A 14,677-nucleotide genomic window follows, 5' to 3' on the forward strand; every position below is an offset into this window, starting at 1 on the left:
GCAAAGGAAAATATTAAACGGATAACCGAAGCTGGTCTTAAGTATTTTCTGGGCGGTCCCTTTATTCTATACAGAGAAGCGGTTGAAGAATTCTTCAACACCGCAACTCTATCTGGCGACAAGATCACCGTGACTGTTAGCGGTACTAAATTCGAGATAACCGAAGAATCGGTTGCGGAGAGCCTACGCCTTCCAACAAGTGGCCGCAATGCCTTGTTGGATCTGGAACCAACAACGTTCGAGGCAGCCTGCCAGATTCTCTCAGCAACCAAGGAACCGGTGAAAGTATCCGGTAAGAAAGCGACACTACGACCGGAGTACATACCGCTTTGTGACATCTTCATAAAGTCGGTTCAGGCGAGAGGTGGAAATTACAACAGCCTCACCAAGGCCAAGATCGAGATGCTTGTCGGTTTGATAGAAGGTACGAAAGTCAACTGGGCGAAGGAAATATTCCACAACTTGAAAGACATGGTGAATCCGGACTCCGCACGGTCATGGGGATACGCCATCCCTCTTGGAAAAATCTTGCTCCACCATAACATCAACACCGGTCCTGGTGTCATTATCCCATCAGGAAGGTTAATAAGATCCAAACACTTCCTGGAGAGGAAGCAGCCGGCCCCCGGTTCCACAGGTGGCCGAAAGAAGAAACCTGCCGCCAAGAAACCGGCCCTAGCAAAAGAAAAGTCCGGAAGCAAGGACAAGGAGAAGATAGTATTCTCGGATGAGGAAGATTCGGCTTCCTCGTCTGAACGAACCGATTCTGAGAAAACCGGTGAAGAAGGTCCGAATGAAGAAGAACATTCGGATACAAATCCTAACAATACCGGTGCGGGCGCAAGCCTTGAGAACACCGGTGCAGACGACCGTGAAGAGGAGGAGGCTTCCCCTGATAACGACCAGATGAGGGCCGATATTATAGCGCGCCAGATCCTGGAGGACATTGAACTGCGAGTTCAAGCGGTAGGCGCATTATACCGGGAATGGCACGAGTACCGATACGACAAACTTTTCAAACACATGTTACCGGGCCTAACCGACGATCAATGTTTCAGAAGGCTGAAGGAGATAGAGGAAACCGTTCTAAGCCTCATAAACGCCGAAACTCTTCACGAAGCCATGGACCAATGCGCCATCGTGAGACAGCGTGCTCGGCTACAAAAGCTAACCGTACGTATCCGAAACTGAAAGAAAGGTACGTTACGAGAACACCGAAAGCTAACCTACAGCTCTTAGTGTTAGAAAAGCTTGAGACAGTGAAAGGAGAATATGCTGAAGAAATTGATCGGCTTGAAGCGGTGTTCAGACAGCGAGAAAAACCGCACTCACCAATTCCTGAGACCAGTAACGGTCAGAACCGAAGTGAAACACCTCCTCTAGCGGATCAGGCCATACACGAAACCGAAGAAAGGACGGGGAATCCTCTCGACGAGCAACTTGAAACTGAACAACCTGGGGTCTCCGAACCGGGCGTCACAGAAGAAAGGGTTAAGTCTTTTATTCAAGAGTTTGCAGACTCAACGGTTCACCCATTGGAGACGAAAGTCAAGAAAACCTTACGCCAAACACTCCTGCTCGCCGAAAAGACGAGGGATAATCTCGTAAAGGCATAGGAACGGATCACAAAAATCGAAGCCGAATACCGGGACGACACTATTATGCGCAACGAACATCTTCAACAAACTAAGGCCTTGGAAGATAAGACCTCAGGGATAGTGGATGACTTGGATCGGCTTGAAAGGCAAACCGAACAACGATTAACAGAGGTCACTAAGGACCTAGTCGGCTCGACACTTGACAGGGTCTCAGAACTGGAAAAGAAGAATGCGAGCCTTGAAGACCGCAACGAAAAGCTTGAAGCCGACTTTAAGGCACTAACCGAACAAGTCAATGAGCTGATAAAAGCCAAGGTCAATGCTGACATAGCGGTTGAGGAAGCCAACGCCCGAGCGGCTAAGGAAGTCCAAGATGCGCTGGATGAAGAAACGCGGAGAGCAAAGGAAGCACCGCGACTTTCTGAAGAGGAAATAGCCGAACGCGAACGAAATCTAATGGCTAAAAATCCGGCGCTTGCAAGGTCTATTGCAGCTCAAGCACGAGAGGATGCAGAGCGGTTAAATAATGAAAGACAGAGACTTGATGAATTTGCAACCGCTCACAAGAAGAAAAAGGCAGCCTCCTCCTCTTCGGTTCCAGCTAAACGAAAACGGAAAATATCAAAGAAGGCTCAGGTAGTCGGGCTGCTGGAGAGGATCACCGAAACAAATGTCGATACTCCACTAGACCCACCGCAATCCGAGGATGAAGATGAAGAGCATCTGGCGGAGCGCTCTACAAGACAACGAGTCTCCGGTACGGTTCCAATCAGCACGGTTGGTCAACCGCAAGCTGAAGGTTCATCCTCAAGACCGGACCAACCGGATAAGGAAAAATCGACCAAGGATATGATGGACGGCTTTAGATTCTCCGACTCAGAATAGGGGCTCACTTTTCTTAAACTATGTTTATTTCGGCGTCAATATAATATTTTCCCTCTTTTGGTTATTTTTCTATATATATAATGCTATTTTTGAAACCGGCCTATACTTGCATTTCTACAGGGTTTTGATAATTTTAAATAAAATAATCAAAAAGGAGAAATTGATAAGATAAAAGAGATAACAATCTTTCAAAAAATTTCTCAAAATTTTTCCAAAATTTTTCAAAAAATTCTCCCAAGTTAGTTTCAAAAATCCGGTCAAATAAAGAACCGGCCTACGTTTGCAAACTTACAGGGTTTTGATAATTTTAAATAAAATAATCAAAAAGGGAGAAATTGTTAGATAAAATTAGATCGGTTCATAGAACTTAACACATAAATCTTCCATGCAGGAACAAGGAACCGGACCGGACAAACAAATGGACCGGTCAAGCTATTAAACCAACCAGGAACATTCGGAACATGACCGCACAAGAAAAGGATCGGCCAGAGCTAAAAACCGGAAACACCAGACAGCCGATCAGCCACAAGGCAAAGGAATAACCGGAAGCTGTCCGGTTAAACCAACCACACCGAAAGCCATCGGGTTAAGTCGAATGACCGACCAAGTACAAGAAGATACTTCGGGTATCTGTTGAGAATGATACCAAAGGAATAGACTGAACATTTCCATATTCATACAAGTCTGAGGACAGTCTGCAGGCTGCAGAAAACCGTCCTACAGGATCTTTCTACTTCGGGACAAATCAGAAAAGAAATTTTCCAAGTACAGACAACTGTCTAACAGACAGTCACCATATTGAGTAAAAGACAAACCTGTTAGGTTTGTCTTACACACCGGAAGAACAGACTGCCAAGTCTGTGAGATTGACCGCCAGGAGGTCTGAACAATTGACCGCCAGGTCTGAACAATTGACCGCCAGGTCTGAATCACTGAACCTCTGCTCAGCCAATCAGATTCAAGGAAGTGAAATATGACCGTTGGCATATTTCACCTATAAAAGGAGCAGCTAAAGAGGAGTAAATGCGGGGACACAAGCGATATAGCGAGCATTTAATTTACAAGTGAAAATAGTGTGTTCTATCTCTAGAAAGCATAAGTGCTAAGTTGAAGTGTATTTACAATTTCGGTGTAAATTGTACGAGTGTTATCGAGCAGGAAATAAGTCTCGATCGGATTGTATTTGTATTCCTTAGTGAATATCCTTCTCGCGGTTTCGAGAGGAAGGGGTGACGTAGGAGTTTTATCTCCGAACATCCATAAAATCTGTCTTGTTACTTACTTTCTGCCGGTTCTATTTTCTAACCGACCTGTACTAACTTACCTACACCGCTCTAACCTACTTAACTCTATCCAAACCGAATCACCAGGTTACAAAAACCGACCCATCAATTTTCAAACCTTCATCATCCGAAACCGGTTCTGCCTATCATACAAGTGTGCTGCTTCAACCTGAAACAAACCTCTTCCGCGCTTGAACCTAGTTCAAGGGTTTGTGACAGTTTGTGTAGTATTGAAACCCCGGTGTTAATCTCTAACCGGATTAATTACCAACCTTTGAGTGAGACGCGCTAACCGGCCCAACCCCGGTCCTCCAGCCGCGACCTAGATCCTAACACCTACTGATATGGGTACTAAGTGTTTACCTGCTGAAAAATTTATTTCATGTCAACGAATTTTAAAATTTGACTTAGGGAAAGCTGTTAAGTACAAATAAATAATTAATTATTAGTATTAATTAACTATTAAATAAGAACTTAATTATGTTAATTTAATCATGTGCAAATTAAAGAAAACCGGAAAGAAAAAGATGTCCGGTATTTTATTAAAGTCGGCTATAATCAAAGTACGGTATTATACAAAAAGGACTTTGGTATTATTTGCAAAATCGGCATTTTACAAGATCAACAATTTATGAAGATATGTGTATTCGGAGTTTTTTATGAAACTGGTAGTTTACAAATCGGTATTTTTTAAACACGTAACCGGTAGTTTACAAATTGGTATTTTGTAAACATGTAACTGGTAGTTTACAAATTGATATTTTGTAAACACGTAACCGGTAGTTTACAAATCGGTATTTTGTAAACACGTAACCGATAGTTTACAAATCGGTATTTTGTAAACACGTAACCGGTAGTTTACAAATCGGTATTTTGTAAAGGCGCAATCGACATTTTACGAAGATCGGTAGTTTGTCAAAGCGGAGCCGGTAGTTTGCACTTCGGTTTTATATTAAAGTAGAGTCGGCATTTTTCTCACATCGGTTTTATATCAAGGCACCCATCTGGTATTTTACAAATCGGTATTTTGCAAAACACGCGTCCGATTTATTTTTCGGTATTATATAACTTCGGTTATATATGAAGCGCACCCAGTATTTTATTGAAATCGGCTTTTCAATAAAATTGACATTTCCTTAGAAGCGCTTCCAATATTTTCTTTCTTCTCACAATCTATCAGCCTCGGTACCATATAAGGACGTTTTCGGTAGTTACAGTCTTCAACTTTTATGTGTCCTCAGTATTTTGTTTCCATTTTGGTGCAAAGACTGATAAATACATTTTTGGCAGCAGCAGAGCTATGTTAAAAGAACTAAAGACAAGTCAAAACTTCTAAGATTTACGCTCCTTGTAAATCATAATTTCATTATTGACAACTTGGCTTACTATCATCCAAGTACAGACAAGATCAAAGAATATCTCATCTGATGTATTATTCTAGAACTCAACCAATCAAGATCAAGATAGATGTCTTATGAAGCAAAATATGTCCGTTGACATTTGCCTACTTAAGAAGACAAAGGACAACTTGCTTCACACCGGTTTTTTTAACAATCTTTTTACGAACCTTAAGCTATCAACTCTTTCAAGCTCTAAAAAGTCTCATAAGCCTTCAAGTGTATTAGAGTTCTAAATTTGTATTACAATTCTACATATTCTGTGTGAGTCTGTTAGCATTGTAAGTTGACAGAATCTGTTTATGTTCAATAGAGCATGTGTGATATGAGTTCGAAAATAGGCAGTAACTAAGTCATGGTTGATCGACTAGGTTGTGTACAAGTGTTAGTCAATCAAATCTTCTAGTGAATGTCCTTCTCAAGGTTAAGAATAATGGGTGACGTAGGAGCTTTATCTCTGAACATCCATAAGCATCCTTTGTGTCGTGTTCTCTTTCCTATTGTTTTATTCTAATCTTATTGTGTTGCTTCAAGTCGAAACAAACACTTTCGCACTTGAACTCGGTTTAAGAGTTTTTGACGACTTGCGAAGAATAGAAATCGATATTAACTTCTAACAGAGTTAATATCAAAGAAGCGTGTGTAAGCATTCAAATTTGTGAGACTCGCATGTCCATTGTTGATCCTGATCTTAACAAAAGCTCTTTAAGGTTTGTCCTTTATGGGCATGACATGCTTTGTGATCTTGCCTTCATTCTTTGTGATTTTCCCATGATTTATGCTCTTGCGTTTGATCTTTGTAATTTCCGCATACTTTGTGCTCTTGTATTTGATCTTTGTGACTTTCACATGCTTTGTGCTCTTGTGTTTGATCTTTATGATTTTTGCATGCTTTGTGCTCTTGTCTCTGGTCTTTATGACACGTGTTTACCTTGGGTATTCTCTTTGTTGCCTCAGTGGAAATAAATTGGCGATGATGTGTCTTGTGATTACGTAATTGTGTTTTGCACTACTTTGGGTCAAAGGTGGAGATTGTTGGGAATTAGTTGGCCCAACATTGTGGATCAATCTCTAGTAACCCACTTACTGAACTTGACCTAATAATATAAATAGATATTACTCTCTTGGTGAGAGGTAGAGAGAAAAAACTCCTTTGTGGTGTTTGGATGCTAGTGAAAGGGTTGCCGCCTTTGGTGAGGTAGTGGTGCAACGGAATCGATAAACAAGAAAAATTGAGCCAAATTCCAATCACATTCACACCCAACAGTCACAATATTAGATGTCGATTGCGATTAGTAGTTGGTTTACCAAGGGATTAGAGGCGTGTGATTTTGATAGTGATTGGTTTGTCGGAGGGATATAGTGTGTATGAAAAGTATGATTTGGGATTGATAGTTGGTTTGTCAACAAATAAGAGATCGGTAACATTGAGATTATTGGTTGGTCAAAAAATAAAGAGGTCAGTAAAATCGGGATTGTTGGTTGGTTTATTAAGAGATAAGAGGTCGGTAACAAAAGAGATATTAGTGGTTACAAAATATGAAACAAATATTTGATTGGCCAAAGTGTGTGAGGTCACAAGGTTAAAAGTCGATTGAGATTGGTTGTTGGTTTGTCGAGGGATAAAGATACATGTAACAATGGATTGTGTGGTCACGAAATTAGAGTTCAGTTGATATTGGTGGTTGATTTGCCGAGGGATAAGAGATGTGTGAAAGTGTGATTGCTAGTTGTGGTTAGTATGTCGAGGGATAAAAGGCATATGAAATTGTAATTGTGATTGAGGATTGATTTCGAGAGATAAAAGTCGTGTGAAAGTCTAATTGAGATTGGTGGTTGGATCGTTGAGGGAATAAGAGGCGTGTGAAAGTGTGATTGAGATTTGTGGTTGGTTTGTCGAGGGATAAATAGGCACGTGAAAGTGAGATTGGGGATTGATGCTTGATTTGTCGAGGAAAAGGCGTATGAAAGTATGATTGGGATTTGTGGTTGATTTGTCGAGATAAATGAGGTCGGTAACATTTAGATTTGTAATTGGTTAACTGAAAGATAAGAAGTCGGTAACAAATGAGATATTGATGGTTACATTATATGAAGCAAATATTTGATTGACCAAAGTGTGAGAGGTCACGATGTTAAAGGTCAATTGAGATTTTGATGGTTGATTTATCAAGAGATAAGATACGTGTGAAAATGTGATTGTGACATGGTTTGTCGAGGGATAAGATATCAAAATATTATGAAGTCACGAGATTAAAGTTCAACTGAGATTGATGGTTAATTTGTCAATGGATAAGAGTCGTGTGAAAGTATGAGTGAGATTGGTGGTTGGTTTACCAAGGGATAAGAGGCGTGTAAAAATATGATTGTTATTGATGTTTGATTTACCAAAGAATAAGAGGCGTATAAAAGTATAATTGGGGATTGGTGGTTAGTTTGCGGATGGATATTAGACGTGTGAAAATGTGATTGAGTTTGTTGGTTGATTTGTCAAGTGATAAAAGGGCTAATAACAAAGAATCGTGATGTCACGAGATTAAAGGTCGATTGAGATTAGTAGTTTGTTTACCAAGTTATAAGAGACGTTTGAAAGTGTGATTGACTTGCCGAGAAATAAAAGGCCGATAACATTATAAGTAGTGTTGATTTACCAAGGGCAAAGAGGCTTATAATACAAAATATTAAGGTCACGAGATTAAAGATCGATTAAAATTGGTAATTGGTTTGTAGAGGAATAAAAAAACGTATAAAAATATGATTCGAATTAGTGGTTAGTTTGTCAATGGTTAAGAAGCACATGAAAGCGCGATGTCACGAGATAGAAAGATTAATTAAATTAATGGTTAGTTTGGCGAGAAATTAAAAAATGTGTGAAAGTAATGAAGTGTCATCATCAATTATAATAGGTGAATCAATGAATAAGAAACTAGTAACAAAAAAAAAGTTTGATCACGAGATAAATATATATGAGATATAACTCTTTAAACTTTTAATAAGCTAGATCTTATTAATTTATTTTGATAATATTAATTATTAATAAATGTTTATATAATTATACAAGTTAAAATGGATAAAATCATAAATAAAATCCTAAAATCATATTATATTATTATTTATTCTAAGAAATATTTCTTAAATAATTATGTGTTTTTATTCAGAATTTTTTTTTAAAAGTTTGTCAACAGATCTTCAAGAGTAAGCACTTGTAACCTACAATAAATCTCTAATTAGAAAATGATCTCCAAACAGCACCATCACAAAACCTTTTTCCCAATTTTTGTAGATTAATATTATACAATATGAAGAACCCTATGCTAACTAGCCTTGACAACAAAGGGCGTTTTATTTTCCATATCGAATCATCACTTTTTTATACAGGGTTGTTGTTTGAGCTTTGCGATACCTGAACTCGCCAAGCATAATATTGAATGTAAAGAGAGTTGATGCTCATCGCCACCCCAAAACCCAAAACAGATGACAGCATTATCGCGTAAACTGGATTTAAATGAAGCTGCAATAAGACAAACCCAACTGTTTAAATTTCATGTTTCTGTTTTTTCAAACTTAAGAAACCCTAAAAGATGGGAAGCAATGCTTACTAATGAATAGAATAGCTGGAGAACTAGAGCCACAAGTGCAAACTCTAGGGCTGCATAAGTCCATAAATACTCCTTGATTGCTGCATTAGATGAATTTTATAAACCAACCAATTCAAGATTAGTTTCAAATAACCCACTTTACAATCAAATCATTCTAATCATAAACCAAAAATATCCTCATTTCAGTAACATACATCAAACAAGGTTATTTTGAAATAACCCAACATCAAACAAGGCCTAACTATTAACAAAAGTGAAGAATACATACCCAGAGTGCCTGCAAAAATAGATGCTAAAAGGCTCAATGTAAAGGAAAATGGCGCAGCAATTATGATCGCTTTAGTTCCCAAGTCACGAATCTACCAGCACGACAACATATAGAGATACGATCAGCTAATCATGAATATATGTATTTTTTTAAGAGAAAGAACATTACCATTAGCTGCTCGAGGAAGAAGAAATAACATACTGTACTGATGATGACAAGTACGATAAAGTCCCTCCAGGAACTGCACAAGGCAAGTAAAATTTCCCAATGAAAGTTTCCTAATTCAGTAAAATGAAGTAAGCTTATCGCATTCTATTTTACCTCGTTGTGCTTGAGTTTGTGTTTTGCTGAACAGGCTCCCGTCTGACATTTCTTTGAACTGAAGGAATTCGAAGCAATGTCACAGGCAAATTGGTAACTTCATTACCACAGACATCACAGTTCTTGTTTCCTTTCATGCGAAACCACTTAATCGCACATTCTTCATGTACAAGTCTAAGAGCACCTTTACAACTGCATCCCATCTTCATTGTATTTCCTTCCTCACATACATCAAAGCATATTCTGCACACAGCTTCCTCTTCTGGAATCTCTTCATCTTCTTCTTCAACTTCAGCTGGGGTAATTTCATCTGACTCCCACATAAATAAAAAAGAGTAAACTCATAAATAAGCCCTTAAAGGCTTAAACTATATTGTTTCGATATAACCCTTATACATGAATTGTCATAAGTTCTAAGTCTGAAACAACTCAAGATCATCATACAAAACTATAAAAAAAACTCAAAAGGGAACTATGTTCCACGAATTGCTCCAAACTCAAAGTGGGCCGAGGTCAACACAGTTCTTGATGCCCCTCGCTTGGGCATCCTGGATGGAATACTAAAAAAAAATCCTGATACACATGTCAGTAAGTGGGATAAATTTTTGTTTCAAAAGGTATTGGCATTTTGTGTGGTCCTACTAACTGTTTCTTTTTCAAGGATCATACAAGTCAACAGGAAATGAATTTAGTATTTATGATACATATACTCATATTCAAAAGAAGTATGTCAATATGGAAGAAGGTGTTAATGATAATGTAAATTAGGATGCTAGTAAGTTTGAGGGGTCTAATGAAAGTTTCGATTATTTTGACTCCTCAAATCCAGACAGTTATAATATATGATCTAGTGATGAATGTGATTATGCATTGAGGAGTAATATGATATTTTATGATGTAGAAGATCTTCGAGTTCAATTTGAGCTCGGAATGACATTTGAATCAAACAAAGTGTTGAAGGAGCAATACTAGTTATGCATGTGATCATCGTGTATCAATAAAATGTGCGGAAATGAGCCTCGTAGGATCATGATTGTTTGTGCAAGAGACATTCACCCATTTTCCAACTTTTGACATGATCGTTGTTAGATCGCTTTTGCATTGGGTTTCAACATTCAACTAGTCTCCTCCTTACGATGATATTCTCATTTACACCATCGTTCACATTAAAACTTTAAATCCATTTTATAACAAATTCCTCCTTATTGGGATACTCCCCTTTAATAGGAGTATAGATATCACAAATACTAATACTAAATTAATTCATTTTTTACATTTTTGAACCGAAAATTAAACATAAAGAACGATTAATAAGACCACACAAAATAATGACAACAAAAAGACATAGTCATTAATAGCTATAGCTTTTGACAATATAGAGACTAAGAAATACCCCACTTACACACACAATGTTATTCTTTAGTGTTTAATATTTGTTTAGTGAGTTTGTGGTCCTACTAACTTGCATTAAAAACACAAGATGAATCTAATATAAGAATCAACTAAAGTTACTAGAACTGTCTCCCCACCAAACAAATGGAAGAGAAACATAACTAAGACCGAAAAACTTCTTTTTAGTAATTACAGTTTCAAAATGGTTTCATAGTCGCGACAACCTAGATGAGAAATGTTGTTTTTTTTTCTCTTGGTCTTTTTGTTTAACTTATGTCTTCACAACATAGTGACTAATGAAAAGTTCTACCTTTTCAAAAGACAAAAGATGGTTTCATAGTATAAGGAATTATATCAAAACAACATAGTTTAAGGGGTGGATTTCAAAATCTAACAATACTTTGATCCAGGATTTATGTGTTAACTCTAAATGAAAACTAAAATAACTTCTGTTGGGTTGAATTGATAGAAAAAATAAAAAAAATTGATCTTCAAAAGGTAGAGATCACTCACATACCATCATTAATATCTTTGTTAGCCTCCCGAGTAGCAAAAGATAAGGATCTAATGATAACAATGTTCCGGCCTGTAACTGAAACAGCCCTTGAAACTGAAGATTCAGCTGAATTATTCTGCAAGAAAAATACAATTAATCAGGCATAACTGGTAAATAACATTCAAATCAGTTAATGCATTTGAGAAATGAACAGTAATAACTAACATGAGATTTGAGATTCTCTTCATTTTGTTTAGCTGAAACTGATCCAGAAGTAGAAGGAGAGTTGTTTGAAGATGAAGGAGTACTGACAGGAAGAGAAGTGCACATCTTCCAAGCAGAAATCAAATTGGCCATTGCTGGACTTTCTGGTGCTGTATCAGATGACTTAAGCAGAGAGCTTCTCTCACCGACATCAGATTTCTTTTTGAAGCTAAAAGCACGAAATAATCTTCCTTTTGGTGAAGAAGTTGTTAATGAAGAATCCTTTGACTGACGCAAGTTCTTTGCGCTACGACTATTTCCAAATACTCGGGTTCTATGAGGGACTTGAAGACGGAATTCAGGGAATTTGACAATTGGTTGAGAATCAGTAGTTGTGGATTCCATTACTTCGGTAGCAGCCTGCGTATTGGGGGGAAGTGAAAATGGGGAAATGGGTACTTTTCGATCTAACAAAAGTAAATAGAAAGAAAGAAAAAAAAGAACCTTTGAAGGCTGAGATGTTTGCATTTTCACAGTCAATCTGCTTCTTGAAACTTGTAATGGGTAAGTTGAGAAGAAATGAAAGATCTGCTGAGTTGGTTTGGTTATGTATGGAGGTGGGTCTCTGAAGAATTCCGGCGGCGGAGGGGAGATGATTGAGTAATGGGACAAAGACAAAGATGACAGAAGGTTGAAGATGAGTTTGTTTTTGTGGGGACAGTGTGGTCGGGCGGGTGGGTCTGGGTCGGAAGATGATCGGAAACTCCTCGTCGTCTGGGTGGTGCCCACAGTTTTGGCATATAATATGATTTTTAGATGGAATTGATTTGTAATTTAATTATACGTAAATATTCAATCAATCGATGTAAGACCTAACAACAAAAATAAGAGAAATGATAAGTCATAAAATTTGGAAGAGGAACTACTTGTATTGACTGAAAAAAATATATATTTTTTTTCACCCTCTTTATACTTTTATTTTTTTTCAACTAAAAATTTAAAAAAAATGATAAATTGGCTTTAATTGTAAATTTGGTTTGTGATATGAATTATTTATTTATTTATTTATATACATATAAATAAACAAAAATCTAGTTTGTGTATAACTTTAATAATATTAAATAAAATAAAATAAGAAGGTTTAAAATAACTAGGATGATATTGTGTTGTAAGAAATTTCATACAAAGTGGTCCTCATAAATTGATTGTAAAATAACTATCCTTGATTGGTCCAAAAACTTTATGATTTGTGAGTGATTTTAATTTAATCTCAATCGCATCTTTCAAGTTTGGTCAATCATTTCTCCGTTTGCATTCTTCTACAGACTTTGGTTCAAGATCATCGTTTTCATTAACAATATCGCATACTATAGCATATGTAAAAAATTTATCGACATCGATTTCATCTTGATTTCATCTTTTACTAGTTAAAACATAGTTTATAGAGATCTCTTTATTTTCAGGTACCTATTTTCAATGATTAAATACTCTTCTTGAGTAATTGTTTCCTCAATTTGAGCATTTATTTCTTTTCTTTTTCAAGGATTTGTATCTTTGGAACCGACTGGTCTACCACGTTTCACTTGTATTTTAGGCTCGATAGTAGTAATGGGTTGTCTTTCAGGGACATCAATCCTAATTGGAGAATTTACAGCTGGAATATAAGACTTCGTAACTTTTTTAGGGTCAGTAAAAGCATTTAGCAATTGATTTGCTAAATTTTGCAAGTGAATGAATATCTGAACTTCATGTTTAGATTGCTTTGTATAAGGATCATAATGAGCTAATCATAGCTCACGTCGTATTATTTCTTTTTCCAACTGCTTATTTTCCCCTTTAAATGTTGGAAATATCATTTCAATGAAATGACAATCAACAAACAATGTCGGAATAAGTCACATGTCAATGGTTCAAGATATTTAATTATAGACGGTGATTCATATCAAACATATATTAATAATCTCCTTTGAGGTCTCATCTTTGTGCGTTGTGGTGGAGTAATTGGAGGGAAATTTGATGAAATGGCCCTCATAAGAGGTCTAATTACAAAAAAGGCCCACGGTTGATAAAATTGGTAAAAAGGGTCTTTTTGCCCTGTGAAAAGTCTGTAATACCCCTCGCGCGCTTGTGTTACCGCTCAATTACGAGAAATGTATTTCTCGCATTTGGTATTTCTCACATTTGGTGCTCAATTACGAGAAATGTATTTTTTGCATTTGGTATTTCTCGCATTTGGTGCTCAATTACGAAAAATGTATTTCTCGCATTTTGTATTTTTCTCGCATTTGATATATTTCTCGCATTTGGTGTATTTCTCGCATTTTGTAGAAAGTAAATATACCAAATTTTGGCCATATGTTTTTAACTCATCTGCATTTTGGCATATGTGTCTCATAGAGTATCACAACCAAACATTCAAGCCTATCACAAATTTTAGCTCATGGAATATCACAACCAAACATTGGTAGAAAAATGGAATGCTTACAAATTTTTATATTCAAAACTATCACAAACAAACATTTTAACTATTGGGACATTTTACATTAACTTTGTTCTTTTATATTGGGACATTTTACAATAATTTTGTTCATTTTGCTTACTAATGATAAATTTTAATTTATCTTTGGAGATAACTAAGAACATCCCCGACTAACATAGAAAAGGCGTTTAAAGAAATTTTCATTCATTCTTTGATAAATACTTCCACATGAAATTTAAGAGATATTTTTGTGTATTTTTTACATTTAATCTATTTGTCTATTCAATATATATTCTTTACTAGTATGATTTTGGAAATAATAAAATAAGTTTGTAAGCAAAACTCACTACTTGCCAAGAATAAAAATAATATCTTGGAACAATTTCAATGCATTTTTAGTATTACTGGATAACAACTTAGGGCACTGAAAGACTTAAATGATAAGTATGAAGTTTACAATATAGCTAACAAGTAGTGTTTTCACATAGGTCTTATAGAAACATACAAAAAAATAAAGAAACCAGGCCTTTGGGAAGCAGCAACCCTGAAATGGATATGCAGAATTGGACCATATTTGGAACATTCTGACTTAACATCATCTTTGATTTCCAAATTATACTTTGGGTCCATCTGCAACATGGTTGTAAAAATCTCAAAAGAGAACAAAAAAGTGATTTGAAAAAAAAGAAAAAAAAAATACCTTCATGGTCGGATCAAACATATTCTTCAAGAGGAGACATTCACTGGGGATTTCA

The 14,677-nt window shown here is 36.7% G+C and overlaps 1 protein-coding gene across 1 annotated transcript; it reads right to left on the reverse strand.

The window, feature by feature from the left end:
* Positions 1-8,403: 8,403 nt before the first annotated feature.
* On the reverse strand, positions 8,404-12,251 carry LOC124936729. The gene is made up of 8 exons (XM_047477247.1): positions 11,948-12,251; positions 11,465-11,863; positions 11,261-11,375; positions 9,352-9,661; positions 9,199-9,271; positions 9,031-9,121; positions 8,763-8,842; positions 8,404-8,674 (listed from the first exon to the last, which is right to left on the reverse strand). Exons 1-8 carry the CDS (start codon positions 11,969-11,971, stop codon positions 8,534-8,536), a joined length of 1,233 nt encoding a protein of 410 aa, XP_047333203.1. The 5' UTR covers positions 11,972-12,251; the 3' UTR covers positions 8,404-8,533.
* Positions 12,252-14,677: the final 2,426 nt, after the last annotated feature.

The sequence above is a fragment of the Impatiens glandulifera genome, chromosome 4, assembly GCF_907164915.1.
Source record: "Impatiens glandulifera chromosome 4, dImpGla2.1, whole genome shotgun sequence".
Taxonomy (NCBI): domain Eukaryota; kingdom Viridiplantae; phylum Streptophyta; class Magnoliopsida; order Ericales; family Balsaminaceae; genus Impatiens; species Impatiens glandulifera.